Source organism: Chiloscyllium plagiosum, chromosome 24, assembly GCF_004010195.1.
Source record: "Chiloscyllium plagiosum isolate BGI_BamShark_2017 chromosome 24, ASM401019v2, whole genome shotgun sequence".
Taxonomy (NCBI): domain Eukaryota; kingdom Metazoa; phylum Chordata; class Chondrichthyes; order Orectolobiformes; family Hemiscylliidae; genus Chiloscyllium; species Chiloscyllium plagiosum.
In genome coordinates, this window is record NC_057733.1 from 52,683,526 (window position 1) to 52,703,732 (window position 20,207).

The following is a 20,207-nucleotide window of genomic DNA, read 5'->3' on the forward strand; positions in this document are numbered from 1 at the left end:
TTGATCACATTATTCTTATCCAGATGTTCATAAATCCTATCCCTTACAATTCTCTCTAAGATTTTGCCCGCAACAGAAGTGAGACTCACCGGCCTATAGTTACTAGGGTTATCCCTACTCCCCTTCTTGAACAAGGGAACCACATTTGCTAGCCTCCAATCTTCTGGCACTACTCCTGTAGACAACGAGGACATAAACATCAAGGCCAATGGCTCTGCAATCTCCTCCCTTGCTTCCCAGAGAATCCTAGCAGAGATGTACTGCTGAGGCTGCAGCAGGCTCTGGTCAGACCGCATTTGGAATATGGAGAGGAGTTTTTGGCCCTGTATCTAAGGAAGGATATGCTGACCTTGGGAGCGAGTCAAGAGAATATTTACAAGAATGACCCTGGGAACAAAGGACTTGTCAATGTAAGGAATGGTTGAGGACTCTGGGTCTCAGATGGAGTTTTGAAGGATGAGGGGCACGTGATTGAAACTCGCAGAAAACTGAGAGGCCTGAACAGAATAGACGTGGAGAAGTTTTCCACTTGAAGGAGTGACTAGGAACCAAGGGCACAGCCTCCGAGTGAAGAGATGGCTCTTTAGGATGAAGATGAGGAGGAATTTCTTCAGCCAAAGAAACCTGCGTTAATCTGCAGAACTTATTGCCACAGAATGTTGTAGAGACGGTCATTGAGTGTATTTAGGACAGAGATAGATAGGTTCTTCATTAATAAGAGGATCAATGATTAAGGGGAGAAGGCAGGAGAATAGGATTGAGAAATATATCACCCACGATCGAATGCTGGAGCAGGATTGATGGATGGAATGGTCTAATTCAGGGGCAAAACTATAAACAAACAAAACAAATTGTTCACATACCTGCAATAGTTCTTCATAAGTTAGAAACAAAATGTTATCCTGATCCTTTCTTGGCCACCAACTCTTAATGTGATCAAACCAGGAACCAAACATTACTTTATGAGGGGAAGAAACAGACAAATAAGTGTTAGACATACAAAAAAAATTAAGAATCATTAGCTACATCAGGCAAAATACCAGTTTGTTGTCAAAACTCTTAAACCACTTGAGAATTTCAGTTTTAGACTAGCTTCAGGTGAATAGCAAACTTGAGTTTACCAATCCACCCAGCTACCCATTTAAAAGGTTGAAGACAGACTTTTGTAATTGAAACAATGTTGAAACTGAGACATGCATCATTGCACATTATATAGGAATAGCATGGCTTCTATTTATAGACATGACATGACGTGAACTCAATTGGGCCAAATGGCCTCCTGGTTGTAATAACTCTGACATAACTTTTGTTCTCAATATTAGCTGTTAAAATGTCACCAAACTTAAAGCCACCAAATCTTTCCTCAACTAAATATATATTCTCCTTTCATTGAAAATGATAATTAATTAATGGCTGAAGAAAATTACCCTTTCCCTCCAGGAATTTGTCAATGAACTCCTCAAAGGTCCCTGGGTTCTCCAAAAATGAGGCCATATCGTGATAGTGAAAGGAAGAAACAAGAGCATCCTTTGGATTTCGGGACACATAGACAACCTACAAAAAGGCACAAAGTATCCTTAATATATTCAATTTCAAGAAAATATCTCACTTAGACCATTGCATGTATATTGATTCAATTCAATGTAGGAGGTGTTCACTAAAATGGACACAGTTATGTCATGATTTCATGTAAGACTAGCAACCCAGAGCTTGTGAGGTCAAATGCAACCATTTCAAGTGAACTTGATTTGGTGATTGTGTGCTGACATCTAAACACAAACAATGTGTTTCCAATGCCAAATATGGCTGCTGGAGATGGCTCCAGCAATCTGCGCTTGCACGTACACAAATTCTGAAGAAGGGTCACTGGACCTGAAACATTAACTCTACTTTCTCTCTTCAGATGCAGTCAGATGTGCTGAGTCTTTTCCAGCAATTTCTGATTTCACTCAAGTACTATTCCTGTAAGAGGTTTTTTTTTTGCTTCCATTGAACGATTGGTTTACGGGGAGAGGTTTAGGTGAAGTTAGCTTTTAGACTCTGTTCCCAGAATACCGTTCTCAATTCCTGACATTAACCAAACCTCAAGTGGACCTCAAGTGCAAAGTATTAGTGGAGGACAAAGGGCTCACCATTCATCAATAGCCATATCAACCCTCATTAAGAGAAAGCAGAAACTGATCACAAGAAGCTATCACTATAATGGGTGGTATATGATGTTGCCATTCTACAGAATTCTAGAGAAGTTACTAAGCATATTTTCGCAGCATTTCATAGAGAGTAACAGAATATTAAAGTGTGGAAAAAAGCCCCTTTGGCCCATCATGTCTTCATTGGCCATTAAACACCTATCTAAAACAAAAACAGAAGTTGTTGGAGAAACTCAGCAGGTCAGGAACATCTGTGGGGAGAAAGTAGAATTAATGCGGAGTCTGGTGACCCTTCATCAGAACTGACAGCAACTGGGAAAAACCTTCAGCATTTATGCTGGAGCCAAAGTGGTGGGGGAGCAATAAGCAGATAGGTGGAGACGGAGCCCAGAGAGATAAACAAGGAACTTATGGATGGCAGACCAAGACAGAAGAAAAGCTGAATAAGTTATTTAAGAAACACCTGGATGAAAATATGAATCATTTTTCACACTAACTTTCTTTCCTAACTTTGTGTCATCAGTAAATTTAACCACAATACCATTGGTTTTTTCATGTAAATCATTTATACAAATGTAAAAACTTGAGGCCCCAAAACTGACGTCTATGGACATCACTTATGTCATCCTGCTAACATTCAAAAGACACGCTTGTCCCTACTGTCTGCTTCCTGTTCATAAGACAACCTTCTATCCATGCTAATATGTTATTGTACACCTTAAGCTTTTACATTTTGCAAGAACTTTTGATGTAGCACCTTACCAAGTACCTTCTGGGAATCCTCTCTCACTGCACTCCTCCCCAACCCCCCCACCGTTGTTTCCTCTGTCCTGAAGCAGACCTGCTACTACAGCCACATCTCCTTCCTCAGTGCCTGCCTATGCAACCGACTTATCCCATATGGATTCCAGACTACATACAGACCATGACCAGGACACCAGTATCTACAACAAATCCAAAGCCTCCTGAAACAGTTCACCCTCTGGGTCCTCCACTCCATGCTCGCAGCCATGCACCACCACCTACTCTCCCTGCAAATCAGCCCTACCCCAGCTCAGGGCTACACTCTCTCAGACCTTCAAAGGACCTCTGCTGTTCTTCATCCTGAGAAGAATCCACACACTCAACAAACACTTTTCCTCCAGCTTATCAGGCATCAAGGAACAGGAGTACATCAAATGTTTCTGCACTTACCTCCAAACTTGGATAACTCACCTGGACGAAGAACCCCTCATCTTCTGCCTTAGTACCCTCCAAACACATGGCATCAATGTTGATTTCGCCTGATTCCTCATTTCCCTTCCCCCCACCTTATTCCAGGTCCAACCCTCCAACTCGGCACCGTCCTCTTGAACTGCCCTATCTGTCCATCTTCCTTCTCCCCTATCCACTCCACCCTCCACTCCACCCTATCACCATCACCCTCCTACCTTCATCCACCAATCCCATTCCTAGCTAACATCCCCAGCCCCATGCCCAACCCCCAATTTATCTCTCAGCCCCCTTCCCTCAGCACATTCCTGATGAGGGGCTTATGCCTGAACATCTACTCTCCTGCTCCTTGGATACTGCCTGACCGGCTGTGCTTTTCCAATGCCACACTTTTTCATTCTGGAAATCTAAGTCTAACACATCCACTGGTTCTCCTTAATCAACAGCATAAGTTACTTCTTCAAAAAACTTCAATAAATTATTTAAACATGATTTCCCTTTGACAAGGTCATGTTGGCTTGCATGATTATAAGAGGGCACTTGGATGAGTGCAAGGTAGGTTCTAACATTTTCCCCATGACCATTGTTAAGCTAACTGGCCTGTGGCTTCCTGCTTTCTGCCTCCCTCCCTTGTTAAATAAAGGAGTTCCATTAACTGAAGGAGCCATTCCCTAGCTACTTCTTTTAAGGCCCTAGGATGGAGCCAGGACCTGAGGACTTCTTAACTCACGGTTTTGTTTTAATAAATATTTTTATTGGAAATTTAACATTTTTACAAGTTTACAATAATAAAAAAAATCTCAAGGTACAAACATTGATATACATTTAAATCTTAAATAAATAATAACCAAAATTTAACAAAAGAAAAATACCGAGAGAAGAAAAACAAAACTCAACTAACTACTAATCTAACCTACAACTAACCAGAGTGTACATTTAAGTCTCTTACATTATTCAAATAAGAGAAAGAAAAAAAAACAACGGATAACACAGAAATTGGGTGGTGAGATACATACTCGGAATGTGTTAACATCAAATGTAACAAAACCCGTATTTGTGCGGGATTCCTCTCCCAAGGGGCCCTGGACCAGCCAGGTCCGCAATCCTCAATTAAATAAAAGCCCTTGTTAGGATAGCCAAAATATCTGTATTTATATAATTCAAGAAGGGCTGCCATAGTTTATGAAATAATGTGGTCTTTTGGTGCACCATATTTGTAAGGAAGTCAAGGGTAATACATTCCATAATTAATCTGTGCCAATTTGAAAGTCCAGGGGGGCCCTCAGTCACCCAGTTTACCAAAATATTTTTCCTTGCACAGAAAGAGAGAATAGAAAATAGTCTCTTCCCGTATATGTGTTTACCTGATCTGTCGCCCCAGTGTGCAAATTTTTAAAATTTTTAAAAAATCCCTATTGTGTAGAAGGAAGCCATTTGGCCCATTGGATCCACACTGACCCTCAGAAGAGCATCCTAGACCCACCCCATCCCTGTAACCCTGGCTTTCCCATTGGCTAACCCACTTAGCCTGCACATTCCTGAACACTATGGACAATTTAGCATTACCAATCCACCTAACCTGCATATCTTTGGGCTGTGGGAGAAAACTCATACAGACACAGGGAGAATGTGCAAACTCCACATACAGTCACCCGAGGATGGAACTGAACCTGGGTCCCTGGTATAGTCAGGCTGATGAGCTAGCCACTGTGATTTCCTATCACCAGATGTTGCTCCAAGTTCTGAGATTGTAGCCTTACATTCCAAGGTATCCTTTTGAGCATTTTACTTTAAATTTCATCCCGTTAAAGAAGTTTTCATGGAATGTCATCAATCTTTGAGAAAAAGTCCCCATCATCTAAAGTACAGGACAAAACCTTGAACTTTTCTAAATCTAAAATGCTGGACAAAAGAGGGAGTTCAAGCTGCAACAAACACACAGAGAGCCAAAATGATTTCAGTCTGGGACTCTTGTTCATCCTGCAATTCCAATTTAAACCTTCACTCTAAGAGAACAATCAACCAAACCTAACACTGTGGACTGAAACTAATGTTTACACCTTGGGCTATCCAGCACAATATGGCGCCTATCTAGATACCACATATTTAACTTCAATCAAAATCCATTCACAAAGATACCTGACATTCAACGTCAGTCAAAATACCTTCACATGTACTCTTAACCATCAGGAAGCTAATTGACCTCAAAGGGAAGACCAGAAACACATTGGCAAGTGCAGATTTGGCCTGAAGGTAAGGGGTCCACAATCAGTATAATTGCAGCCCCAATTTCACCTGAAGCAGCTATTTCCCCAGCAGCTATCCCCAGATGGGTTTGAAGCAACTATCCCAAGAAGTATTCCAAACAGCTATTCCCCAGCATTAATCCCCAGAAGAATTCCAACAACAAATTCCAGCAGCTATGTCCAAGAGCTATCTCCAGAAGGGGCATTCCGACAGCAATTCCAAAAACTGCCAACAGAAATCTGTTCTGACATGGGGAACCAATAGCAACTGACCATGAGCAGCAGACCTAAAAACCGTCAATTTCCGAAAAGCAGGAACCCGACTGACACCACTAGGCCTCAGCCACATCCTGAGGTGAAAACCGGCCAGCTAAACCACCAGAAAGTAAGGAAAACCAAGTACTCACCCAGTAGATCCAATACACGTCCTACCACATTAGTGGACTCAACCCAGACTGAAGGCCTATGCAGTCCAAAGTCTTCATTCAGGCACCGAGTATGGCAAGCTGGAACAACCAGCTTTTTCCTCACTGGTGAGCCTAAACCTCCAAGACACCAAAGTTTCCAATCTAGCGAGCAGGGACAGCAAGACAGGTGGTGACAGTGCAGGGAACCCCAAGGGTAGGACGCCTGATGAAAGTTTCTGTAATTGAAACTGTTGTTTAGGTTATAATAGCGTTTAATCTATGTTTAACAATGAACTTAATTACTGTCCTCTGTATAATTGATTGTGTCATTTTCATTGTTTAGTGCTTTTACCAGTTTGTCTTGTATCAAACTTACCTTTTATATTTAAATAAATGCAGAGATTCTTTTGCCCTGAAACACCTGTGAACTGCCCTCTTTATTCCACATTCCCTAAATAAATCCAGTGTGTAGAACCAGGGATCTGGGAATGATTTGAACCACCTAAAATCAGCAATTACTGATTGCAAACCAAAACTCTACAAATCTGAAATGTTAACTGTTTCTCCCTTCAGAGATACTGTCAAAGTTGCTGAGTATTTTTGGAATTTTCCATTTTTATCGCAATACACAATGATAATAACTATGTCTGAAATTCATTGGAATCTCATATCTCCCTAAGTCAGAAAAAAAAATTACTCCAGGTTAGATTGTTTATCCATCTGACTTTCTTAACCAGGATGGGTGTTTTAAACCAATGATTCCCTTTGATGGTCCTCACAGTATTGTTGAAATCATACCATAGTGGGTTAAAAGCTATATGAAATGGATGCAAGCTGCTCTCTTTGTAATCTCTTCTCAATTTGTTTACTACAGCAATAAATATGGATGTCATAGAAATATTTTAGTTATATGCAACCTTTTGAAGTAAAGATTTAGTGGAAGGATGCAGTTGTATTCTTATTCTCATGCTGTATTTTGAATTCCAGGATCACTGGGCTGGTTGATCATTTTTGTAAGGTTTCATCAAGCTCTCACCCAGTCATGTTAGGTGGGAGTCCAGGCTTGGAGGAAAATCCAGACACCCCATCTGTTTGCATTGAAGAAGCTTGTACTTGTTGGCAGGATTATGGCATCAGAAATAGTGTAACAGACTGTGACCCGCTTATCTCATCTCCCACCTAGAGTAAAATGAGATTAGGATATGAAAGAAGTACAGAAGCACTTGAAAAGGATATGGGGGAAGGGACAGAGTGAAGGAGTGGGTGTTGGATTCATTCTTAACTGATTATTTTCTATTGTGACTTTGGCATGGTGACCCATAGTAATTCTGACACTATGAATTACATTTATGAAACAAATGTGTATCGTTATTTTTTATCACATTAATGGCAGCTGCTGTAACCTTTTCCATTTATTCATTTTTTATAGTGTGTCTGTCATGGTATTAACAACTTCACTCAATATCAGGGGTCACAAAAAATTATAGAGAATTCATCTTTAATAACAGTAAATTAGAAGTGACACAGTGGATTTTATTAAATTAAAGATATTACCTTTGAATATCTGATCTGACAGTCATAAATGGTGCTTCAGTGTTTCCAGAACATGCACAATCAGGCATTCAGCAAAACCATCCCTTTGTATTAATAATTCACGCCCTATGTGTAGCACATAACAGTTGGCAAGGCTCAGTACTTTTTATATTGTTGTTGTGTATGAATGAAGAAGCGGTCAGCACACCAATTGAAATTGTGCACAGTTTGAATAATATCAGTTGCAGCTGACCACAGCAGCAATTTCTACTCTAACATCTTTATATCTAAAAGCCATAGCAATGGAGGGGAACAAAAACAGAGGTAGCAAAAGAAAGTACAGCCTGCACCACTGTTGCTTTTCTTTATATACAATGCACTAATTCATTTTCCTCTAATCTTCTTCATAGCCTCTTTTGTTTAAAGAAATCTTCACAATCCTGCGATTTATATAAATCAGAATAAAATTTTCTAAAGATTGCGTTAATCCTTTTATGATCATGAGTCAAAATACCCGTACTTTCTTTGATAGACGTGATAGTTTGAGGGGTTTTTTTTGCAAGAAATGCTAAGTATCTACCAGGTTTATCGCTAAATTCATATAACCTTTGTTTTGCAAATAATATTTCCCTCTTAGCCGTTTGGGTAAGCGTGGTGTTTAGAGCTGTCCTAAGGGCCGTAATCCTTTGTAATTTGATATTAGAAGGTCTATCAGCGTATGCTGTTTCAGCCGCTTAAAGAGAGCTTCGAGCAGACGCTGTTGTTCTCCCCTTAATTTTTTCTGGGTCGCTGAGTATGAGATAATCAAACCTCGCACGTAAGCTTTGATGGTCTCCCACATCATTGATGGGTTGCTAGCTGTACCTGAATTAATTTCTAAAGAAAGTTTTAAATTCTTGAGAGAAGTACTTTACAAATTTACTATCTTTCATCAGGAAGGGGTCCATACGCCAATGCCGAGGGGATGTCTCATTGTTCCTCGTCTTGGTTTCCATATAAACAACAGCGTGATCGAAAATTGCTATACTGCCTATTTTACAGGATGATATGGAATTTTAAAAAATCGAGGGGGCAAAAAACATATCAATTCTGGAATGACATTTATGTGGACTGGAGTAAAAAGAAAAATCTCTGCCCTGTGGATGAAGACATCTCCATACATCTACTAATCCTAATTCTTTATTCAGATCCACCAATTGTCTAGATCTGGGAGATACTCCTGCAGTACTCTTGGGAATCCTATCTATTTCCGGATCCATAATACGATTATAGGGGGAGACTTTAATTGTATGATGAGCACTGAGAGCCATCAATTTTGAGAAGACTTCCATTATAAATTTAAAAGGATGTGCCGGGGACAATACAAATTTAAAATCCCATATTCCTCTCTATTTATAAGGGCTTTAATCAGAATATATCGTCCAGATTCATCTTTTATCTGATTTAGAATTTTGAAAGGGAAATTCTTCTGAATAAGAATAACAACTCCCCTGCTTTTTGAGCTAAAAGAAGAAAAAAGGCCTGATCAAATCCACCCTGTCGTAATTTCAAGTGTTCTTTATCCAACAAGTGTGTCTCCTGTAGGAGAGCTATATCAACCCTTTCTTTCTTGAGGTTTGATAATATTTTCTTCCTTTTGGCTGGTGAATTACTCCCCTTGACATTCCAGGTGCACCACTTAACCGACTGATCAACCATAATCGTCCGGGCAAATCCGAGACCCCTCGGGAGGGGAAACCCTATCCAGAACATCCCGAGCATAGAGCATATAAAATTCACAAAAATAAAAGCTCTCTAATACACTCACGACAGTATAATAAAAAACTATTTCTAAATTAAAAAAATATAAAACGTATTTAAATTGAGATTTTCCCCCTTGTTCCAGGGGGTGTCACTTCCTTTCCAAAAGTCCATCGTATCCTCTCCCAACCAGTGCCCCACCCTTGACCCAGGCGCTTCTCAATAGGATGAGGAAAATTCAAATATACTACACAGCTAGAGTTAACAGTGAGCACCCTACCCCCACCCCCCCACACACACCAACACATGGATATATTTGGTAATGTTAATACCATGTATAAACATATATAACTATAAAATTACAGTCTCAACTAGTAATAATTAAAAATAATAATACAAAATAACAAGGGAAAACAACCCCGCTCCTAGAGACAGAGGTAAAATAGAATAAGGTAACCACCTCCTCCCCACCAACATTAACTAGACCCCTCGGCCTATTTTATAGTTATATATGTTTATACATGGTATATAGAATAATAAAAAAAAAACCAAGGGGGGGAGAAAATCGTTAAGTAGAGAACAAATAAATAAATCCCTCTCCCCACCCCCCAAGATAATATTAAACAGTAAGGTAAAAAAAAAGGGGCGATATAAACCGGAGTGGGGGAAAGGCAAACCAACATCCATTATCTCTTACAATTTATCTAAGAGAGTCCAAAAATTCCTTGGCCTTTTCCGGCAATCCGAAGTTATACACGGATCCTTCATGGTTAAAGCGCAGTGTCGCTGGGTAGCGTAAGGAGTACTGAATATTTAAGTCCCTTAAACACTTCTTCGCCTCATCGAGTGCCTTCCTCTTTCGGACCAGAGCTGGGGAAAAGTCCTGGAATAACATGATCTTGGATCCTTTATAGATCATGGCTTGGGGATCTTTTCCAAGATTTCTAGAGGCTTCTAAGAGTATCTGCCTCTCCTTATAGCTCTGCAGCTGGAACAGGACCGGGCGGGGATGCTGGTTCGAGCCGGGCCCGTATATTGCAACCCAATAGGCCCATTCCACCCTTACCTGGCCTGATCCAACTTCCAGATTTAAAAGCTGTGGAAGCCACTGTTCAAGGAACGCTGTAAGCTGGCCTCCTTCTTCCCTTTCGGGAAGGCCCAGCAAACGAATATTTTTTCTAATTTGTTTTTATATTCTTGGTTAACTTTCTCTTATACTCTAACTTTTTGTTGATTATTAATGTTTCAATAAAAGCGGTCGATCTTCGCATCCAGTTTGGAGATTATTTCCGCGAGGCTCGCCACTGTAGGTAAGTCCCCCGGGGCAGCTGCGGACGCCTCTGCTGCAGCTGGAGAGGGTGGGGGAGGGATTCCTGCTTGCTGAGAGCTGCGGGCTCCCTTCCCTTTAGTCATTTTTACTGAAGATTAAATTGTTTAAATTCAATACTAAACAACTAATTACATTAAGTAAAAGCTACTTTAAATGATTTGGTGAGTGTGGTGGGGGAGGGTGACCCACTTTGCCCAAGTCTTGGGAGGAGCACTATAGACTCAGACTTGCTGGGTCGCCGCCATCTTGGATCCCCTCTAACTCACGGTTTGACTAATTTATTCAGTACTGCTTCCCTGTAATTAGAATTTTCGAGTTCCTCCTTCCCTTTCAATTCCTGATTTACAGCTTTTTTCAAGATGCGGCTTGTATCCTCTCTAGTGAAGGTAAAAACAATGACTGCAGATGCTGGAAACCAGATTCTGGATCAGTGGTGCTGGAAGAGCACAGCAATTCAGGCAGCATCCGAGGACAGCCTGCGGCAAAATATCTGTTCAATTTGTCCACCATCTCTTTATCCTACTTTACTGACTCTTCAGGCGCACTTTCTTTTGGACCAACACTTACTTTCTTTTTTAAAAAAAAATCGGTAGAAATATTTCTAATTTGTTTTTATATTCTTGGTTAACTTTCTCTTGTACTCTAACTTTTTGTTGAATATTAATGTTTTAGTTATTCTTTACTTTTTTGAATATTCTGTCCAATTTTCTGACCTGCCATCTGTCTTTGCACAATTCAATGTCTTTTCTTTGAGTCTGATACTACCTTTGACTTTTTTAGTTAATGGATAGCAGGTCTGCGCTTAGAACTTGTCTTATTTGTTGGAAAGACTCTATTTTGCACTTTCAGGAATATCCTTTCAAATGTTTGCCACTGCATCTCTATTGATCTATCTCTTAACTTTCATTTCCAGCTCACTGTTTCTATTGGGATCAAGCCTCCAAGATACACTGAAAACACTTTTACATAATGGAAAAAAGATACAGCAGCCATGATGGAATATTGTAAAATTTTATATAGAACCACACGGATATCTGAGTATCAAGATTAGATGCCCTCCTCAGTGAACATAATTAGGAGCTGTACTCCTATAACTAACTGCACTCTTGACAATCATGATTCTGTAACACCACAAAAACCCTACTGCAGATGGCTCTTCATAGTACAGAACTCATATTGTCTTCATGCCAGAAATTCTGAGCAATGATTCAAATCCTCCATGATTAGTTCAAGCTTCATTATCCCTGCAATTTAGGCTCTAATTTGGAGTTAACTTATTTCAGATAGCCAAAACCAGCACTAATGACTTTGAGAGACACAAGAAACAGTATAGCAGTAAAACACATCTACAATAGTAGTCCAGAACTTATGAAATCAATTTACTATTCTTGTAGCTCGTGATCCTTTCATCATGTAAGCATGCTGAATGATAGCATAGAGGTGCTTTGGTTTCAAATGTTAAAAAAGGAAGTGTACACTGCAGAGCCATCCAAAAGAACCAGAGAGTTAATGCAGTCTAATTTTTCTGACTACTGATTTCAGACTTCATGAAGCAAACAAAACAGTATGCACAATACAAGGTTTCAGTTAATTCCTTAACATAGTGGCATATGACAAGGAGTACTTTCAGGTGATGACCTTTTTGAGTACTTCAGAAATCATAAAATTTTCCTCTAGTCAAATTTTAAGTATCACTTATTGTTCTAATGGATACTGTAACCTTCTTGGTAAACAAGGTCTTCATCATCACTGATTCTCCATAAGGTCCAGAGAACCTCCTATATTCTGGTAGATTAACTAGTCACTGCTAATAGTAAACACTGTCTCCTCTTTAAGCTTCCTCCATTTATGCTCAGCAATGTTGGTATACATATTCTCGCTATCACAAAACTGATCTGTCAACAAACAGGAGACAGTGAGGTCTGCAGATGCTGGAGATCAGAGTTGAGAGTGTGTTGCTGAAAAAAGCACAGCAGGTCAGGTGGCATCCGAGGAGCAGAAAAATTGACATTTCAGGTCAGAACCCTTCATCAGGAACAAATGTCAACAAAGACTCAATTACAGAAGGTCTGAATTTCCAGACAATGCTTTACATTCCAAGTACCTCTACGGCTGTGAAATGTTCACTACTTCAGTTCCTCATCAAGGCAAACATCCAGTCCAGTAGACCCAGTGCTCCACGGTTTGTTGGAGGTACCACATTTCAAATGAGACACTTAACTAAGGCCCTGTCTGTCCTCTCGGGTAAATGTAGAACTTCCTATCACACTATTTCAAAGAGTAAGCAAGTTAAATACAGAATTAGAAAAAATGCTGGAAATATTCCAATCAGACAGCATTTGTGCAGAGAAACTGAGTTAATATTCCAGGCCATAATAACCTTTATCAGATGAAGCATTAATCTGGTTTTCCTGCACAGATGCTATCTGATTTGGTGAACGTTTCCAATATTTTCTGTTTATATTTCACATCTACACTACTTTGCTTTTGTGTTGGAACTACTTTCAGTGTCCTGGCCAATATTTATGACTCAACATCATAAAAACAGAATATCTATCCTGTAACACCATCTTTAGTCAATTCTGCTGCACCCCCTCCTTTATCATTGCTGAAAACTTGATAGCGAGAAATATTAGGAATATATTCCTAGCCTTATTTGAGCCATGACTTTAATGTAACCATCTAGGAGAAAGTGAGGACTGCAGATGCTTTAATGTAACCATGTCATATATAGCAATTTTTACTTGCTAGTCACCAGCCCTTTAGTTCAACTATGGATATTGACTTAAAATTTCCTTCTTCATTTTGTTTTTGGAAGCTTTTGGGGTATTTCTATTTTTATTATTGTTTATATCCATCTGTCCTCTGATTTCATTTCTGCTTTTAGAAGAAAAAATAATACTTCACCTTTGCTTTTGATGTATAGAAGGACTTTGGCATCATATGATAAGTCAGATGTGTTGTAATAAGCCGGGGTGATGGTCTGTTTTCCAACAATGATTTACCAGTCTTATGCTCTAACCATGGAACACGTTGCCAGTTTGGGATAGTGTGCACTGGTGTCAGATCCCCGTTGCTGTAAATTAAAGGCAATATTTCTTGCAGCCAAGTGGTACCTGTTCGTATAAAATTGTACACGTTATTTGAATGTAAAAGACAAAAAAGAAGCACTTCTGTTGTTTCATGCAAGAAAACATGGTATAAAAAAAGGCCATTCAATTCAAGCCTGTTCCTTTTATACATCATGGCTCTTTCCCATCATTTGTTTGCCTGAAATAAAGCATTACACAATTGCTCTATGTTCGGTGAAGCAAAACTCTTATCGACAAAAACTAAAGTTGAATATTGCAGTGGCAAAAAATATCAGTTATATTTTGTGTGCTACAAGCAGCTCAGTAAGGATTAGTATCCAAAATTCACACAGCACAACAACAAGAACAACCAGGCTACCTGAATATGAGCTGAAAAATGTATTGCTGGAAAAGCGCAGCAGGCCAGGCAGCATCCAAGGAGCAGGAGAATCAACGTTTCAGGCATAAGCCCTTCTTCAGGAATGAGGAGGGTATGCCAAGCAGGCTAAGATAAAGGTAGGGAGGAGGGACTTGGGGGAGGGGCGTTGGGAATGCAATAGGTGGAAGGAGGTTAAGGTGAGGGTGATAGGCCGGAGAGGGGTTGGGGGTAGAGAGGTCAGGAAGAAGATTGCAGGTCAAGAAGGCGGTGCTGAGTTAAGAGGGTTGGGGCTGAGAAAAGGTGGGAGGAGGGGAAATGAGGAAGGTGGAGAAATCTGCATTCATCCCTTGTGGTTGGAGGGTTCCTAAGCGGATGATAGGTGAATTTGTGACGGATATGGAAGGATCCCTTGGGGCCTTGGAGGGAAGTGAGGGGGGAGGTGTGGGCGCAAGTTTTGCATTTCTTGCGGTTGCAGGGGAAGGTGCCAGGAGTGGAGGTTGGGTTGGTGGGGGCTGTGGACCTGACGAGGGAGTTGCGGAGGGAGTGGTCTTTCTGGAACGCTGATAGGGGAGGGGAGGGAAATATATCCTTGGTGGTGGGGTCTGTTTGGAGGTGGCGGAAATGACGCAATACCTGAGTATGACATTGTTTGAACAGACAGGAGACATTTAAAGTGTAATAATATCTGATATTATGCCATAACGTGATTACCAATTTATGTTGCAATAGCACATTTACATTTCTGTCAGCTCTGCTGTGTGTGGCTGAGCTGTACAGAGCAAATGGGATATGTGGCAAGTTGGGTGATTTCACTTAAATTGTCCGACAATCTCTTCCTGTGTAACTTTAGCAGAGAAAGATAAAAATCAATTGCTCTTTATCAATACTATCAGGACCTGCTACAGAGGAGATGTACCATGGAATTCAGTTGTGTATAGAGACTTAGAGCTGACATTGTTCTCCTTGGAGTAAAAATGGTTATGGGAAGATTTTAATGATTTTTTAAAACTATAGGGGTTTGGTACAGTAAGGTAAAAACAATGACTGCAGATGCTGGAAACCAGATTCTGGATTATTGGTGCTGGAAGAGCACAGCAGTTCAGGCAGCATCCAAGGAGCTTCAAAATCGACGTTTCGGGCAAAAGCCCTTCATCAGGCTTCCTCATGAAGGGCTTTTGCCCGAAACGTCGATTTCAAAGCTCCTTGGATGCTGCCTGAACTGCTGTGCTCTTCCAGCACCAATAATCCAGAGTTTGGTACAGTAGGTAAAATAACTGTTTTCACTGGCAGAAGAACTGGTCATCAGAACTCAAATTTAAATGTGATAAAAGTTCCAAAGGGAAAATTAAGAAATGTATTTTCCACTCACAGACTTGATTAGAATGAATTGTCTAAATGTTTGGTGAATGCCAATTTTCAAAGATATATTTTTAAGGGAAAAATTGGATGGTAATGAGGCACGGGAGCTGAATTATTCAGTACTTTTTCAGTATAAGGTCAAATCACTGAAAAAGAGGTGAAAATAGATTTTATAGAAGTTTTCAAAATTATGAGGAGTCTGCGCAGAACGGCTAGGGATAAACTTACCACTTGTAAATGGATGGAGAACTAAAGGGGACAGTTTTAGAGTGTTTGCAAAAGAAAGAAATGTGAGGCCAGAGAAAAGTAACTTGAACACACATTGCATGGCAGTGTCATGGAGGTATGTTTAACTGAGGCATTCAAGAGGGCAAAGTTTCTGTTTAAAATAATTATCTAGGGGAAAAGGCAGGAGATTGAAGGCAGGTTAGACAGCTCAGAGAGTTAGTACAGACAATGACAAGCCAAATAGCCTCCTTCTGCACCGTAATAAATCTGTTATTCTGTGTAATCTGCTTTGTGTTTTTTCAACTTTGCCCCCCCCCCATGTCAAAGAGTGCAGGAAATAAAACAGGCATTCTAGCTGGGTTGAGCAACTGTATAATCAACTAAACATGTTGCAATCTTCAAACAAATCCAAAGTAACAGCAGTCCGCAGATGATGTAACACCAGCTGTGTCCAAAAATTGAACTTCTTCTTTTGATTAAACTTTATGGTTAAAGTATCCGAAGTTGACATTCTAAGTTTCAGTTCGTGGTTGAAGTGCTACCCCTTTGTCAGGTCATCCATGACAAAAAGCAAGCAACTAAAAAATCAATTCCCTCACTGAAGATCTATAAATGTTGGTGTATGGGAATATGGACTTTAGGAAAATGAGAAAAAAGACCAAGGTTGGATCCAAGAGAAAGATATATAGATTAAATTACTTACAGTGTGGAAACAGGCCCTTCAGTCGAACAAGTCCACACCGACCCTCCGAAGAGCAACCCACCCAGACCCATTCCCCTACATTTACCCCTTCACCTCACACTATGGGCAATTTAGCATGGCCAATTCACCTAACCTGCACATCTTTGGACTGTGGGAGGAAACTGGAGCACCCAGAGGAAACCCACGCAGACACAGGGAGAACGTGCAAACTCCACACAGTCAGTTGCCCGAGGTGGGAATTAAATCTGGGTCTCTGGTGCTGTAAGGCAGCAATGCTAACCACTGTGCCACCCCCTAATAATATATCTTAATCTTTAGGTTTTGGAACAATAATCAGGTAATACTTTGTATATAATATTCCAAAATTAGTAACTGGAACCTAATACACGCAATTTTCTTTCCTTCCTCATTTTTGTTACATGCCTCTGTGCAGAGTTTGCACATTCTCCCTGTGTCTGTGTGGGTTTCCTCTGGGTGCTCCGCTTTCCTCCCACAGTCCAAAGATGTGCAGGTTAGGTGAACTGGCCACGTTAAATTGCCCGTAGTGTGAGGTGAAGGGGTAAATGTAGGGGAATGGGTCTGGGTGGGTTACTCTTCAGAGGGTCGGTGTGGACTTGTTGGGCCGAAGGGCCTGTTTCCACACTGTAGGGAATCTAATCTAATCAAAGAATCCCTACAGTGGGGAAAGAGGCCGTTTGGCCCATCGAGTCACACGGACCCTTCAAACAGCATCCCACCCAGATCTACACCCCAAATCCCCATAACCTCATCAATGGCCAGTACACAGACTCTACACGGACGGTCAGTGGGATCGAACCCGGCTCCCTGGCGCTGGACCCACTCAGCCACCGAACCGCCCGTCCTTTATGAAAAACTTCGCAGCTGCAAAACGCTTTCACTGTAGAATTACTGACTGTACCCAGACCCAGAGAGTGAAGAAAAACAAAGGACAGCGTTAACGGTCACCGACTGGAAATCATCTCAGCGCAGTCCGTTTGGGACTTACCTGATTTGGGGTAAGTGACAATGAAAACATCATCATCCCGAACTTGGAATTCCTCCCGGGCGTATCTCAGGCTTTCTTCCGAGTGAACATGACTGGGCCATAACAGCCCCTCAAAGACAATGTTCAGTTGCGCCTCACTCATTTCTTGTTCTTCCTACAAGGTCCAGGAACACCTTTGTAAATGCTGCTGCCTGACCTCTCTCACTAATCCCCGCCGTTCAGTTCTGTTTTCTGCTGTATAAATTGACGCAAGCGATGGGTTTAACCAGCGGTAAACTTTCGCGAAATCGTATTCAGCATTGGGCTGTTCTGGAGAGGGGTCACTGAACTCGAAATGTTAACTCCTTTTTGTTATCTCTCCACAGATGTTGTTAGACTTTGCTGGTTTTGTTTCAGCAGGAGACTGCTCTACACTGAGCGTCACATTATTCTGGCAACAGTAAATCAAGTGCCCAGCTCAGGAAGGGATTCTTACAGACACAAATGGACCATCTAAACCAACAGACGTACAAATGACATTTTAAACCATATTTCCTTATATATTAGCCAAAGTGATTCATTGTATTTAATTCCTAATTTTGTAAAATGAGAAACAAAACTATTTTCTGATCAAACTATTCAAAGATGCTCTGAAGTAGGGAGTAATTGAGTCTAGATTAGAGTGGTGCTGGGAAAGCACAGCAGGTCAGGCAGCATCCGAGGAGCAGGAAAATTGACGTTTCAGGCAAAAGCCCTTGATCAGGAATCCTTTTGCCCGAAACGTCGATTCTCCTGCTCCTCAGATGCTGCCTGACCTGCTGTGCTTTCCCAGCACCACTCTAATCTTGACTCTGATCTCCAGCATCTGCAGTCCTCACTTTCACCGAGGTAGTACTTGAACCCAAGCTTCCAATCTCAGAGGTAGGGATACTACCACAACATTCTAATTTTTTGCTGGTTAAAATAGTAACAAACTCATGTTTCTACAGTTTACATAGTTAAAAGCATTCCTTCAGTTACTGAACAATGGAAATTGTTTATAAAGTAAAACTAAGTGTATGAATAATGTGTGTGGAATCATCCCCAAAATAATATTGCATATACTCAAGTATACGTCGATCTCATGTATAAGTCTGTCCCTTATTTTGGCAAAAATCTTGTGTTTTCCATATATCTTGTGTATATGTCGACCATACTATATCACATTATAAACCACTTATGAAGGAAACTACAAAGGTTCCCATTAACCCACTTAAATGAAATTGCATTCATTCATTCATACCAGTAACTCTACTCATCGCCCTTTGGTTCCTACATAGCGTCACTATTCATTCATTCAGTCGTAATTCTACTTACTGCACTTCAGAGCAGTCTAACTTGGCATCAATCTCCTGCCGTTTCCCTTAAATAATTATTTTAAATAGAAACAATGCCCGCTTGAATGCCTCAATTAATCAAACCTCCATCACACTTCTAGGCAATGTGTTCCATATCCTAACTATTCATTGTATTCACATTGGCTTCACATTTGTTTCTTTTGTAAACATCCCTCACTGTCCCCGAACTGCACTTGGTTTACTACGGCACATTGTGATTCATTTTTTCGTTCAGACCGGGACTAAGGCTATCGTTACTTATTGCACTTTGTTCACTATACATCCAAAAGTTGACATCATTAAAAAGTTAATAATTTTAATTGTGTCATTATATCTGAATAAAAGTGAGATATGTTAGCTGCACATATCTTTAATTGTTTGACAAATTTGTTAATTTTGTTGAGATTCATAACATACGAGAGTAAATGGGACAGAGACAGAAGAATTTGGTGGGAAAGTTCAAGATGCTTACACATTCAGAATTTAATAAATGTTTCGTTTTGAGTGTGCCATTATACCAAGCCATGACCATGTTGAACAATGTGACTTTGCAGGATTTCAATGAATCTATGACATGTTAAATTTTCACACCAGTCTCTTGCTTTTATTTGATAATTACCTTTCCCATAATTCATTGTGTTTTTCCTCTTTACCCGGGATTAGTTGAGCGATCAAATCAACTTTTGCTAATGATACAGTATTTAAAACTGCAGCATGAATTTCAGCCCATCAAAACTTGTGCCCATATCGAACTTCTAAATTGAACCTTTGAAAATAGTCATAAAAATTTGATCTATACATGAGTATATATGGTACATGCAGGTGAAATGGCGTTACATTCAGTCTGGGACTAGGTACCAATTTCTGTTGGCAGCATTTAATTTAATCATATATAGCAGATAGAGGAAAAAGTTTGAGTTCGATCTATTGTCATATGTACCAAGATACAGTGAAGAGTATTGTTTTGTGTGCTATACAGGCAGATTGCATCATACAAAGTGCATCAGGGTAGCAGAACAGAGTGTAAATACAGTGTTACAGCTGCAGAGAAAGTGTAGAGAGAGGTAGATCGACATTAACATTTGAAAGGTCCTTTCATAAGTCTGATAACAAGGGGAAAGTAGCTATTCATGAATCTTTTTGGAAGTGTAATCAAGCTTTTATATCTCCCGCCTGATGGAAGAGGGTGTAACCGGGCTGGGAGGGGTCTTTGATTATGTTGGAAATGTGTTGCTGGAAAAACGCAGCAGGTCAGGCAGCATCCAGGGAACAGGAGAATCGACGTTTCGGGCATAAGCCCTTCTTCAGGAATGGGGAAAGTTTGTCCAGCAGGCTAAGATAAAAGGTAGGGAGGAGGGACTTGGGGGAGGGGCGTCGGAAATGTGATAGGTGGAAAGAGGTCAAGGTGAGGGTGATAGGTCAGACTGGGGTGGAGGGGACACACACACACACAGCGAGGGAGGGACACACACACACAGCGTGGGAGGG

General features: G+C 40.6%; 2 protein-coding genes across 2 annotated transcripts in view; one reads left to right on the top strand and one right to left on the bottom strand.

Annotated features, from left to right (window-relative positions):
- The window catches only part of LOC122562308 (sulfotransferase 2B1-like), a 35,290-nt gene extending 17,615 nt beyond the window's left edge, over window positions 1–17,675 (bottom strand). The window contains exons 1-4 of the mRNA XM_043715160.1: window positions 17,365–17,675; window positions 13,526–13,734; window positions 1,428–1,554; window positions 864–958 (exon numbers count right to left, since the gene is read on the bottom strand). Of these exons, the coding sequence (XP_043571095.1) occupies window positions 864–958; window positions 1,428–1,554; window positions 13,526–13,734; window positions 17,365–17,506 (573 nt within the window). The 5' untranslated portion in view covers window positions 17,507–17,675. The remainder of the gene's footprint in view (window positions 1–863; window positions 959–1,427; window positions 1,555–13,525; window positions 13,735–17,364) is intronic.
- Window positions 17,028–20,207, top strand: part of LOC122562307 — a 48,533-nt gene continuing 45,353 nt past the window's right edge. The window contains exon 1 of the mRNA XM_043715156.1: window positions 17,028–17,374. The gene's annotated coding sequence lies outside the window, so the exon portion shown is untranslated. The remainder of the gene's footprint in view (window positions 17,375–20,207) is intronic.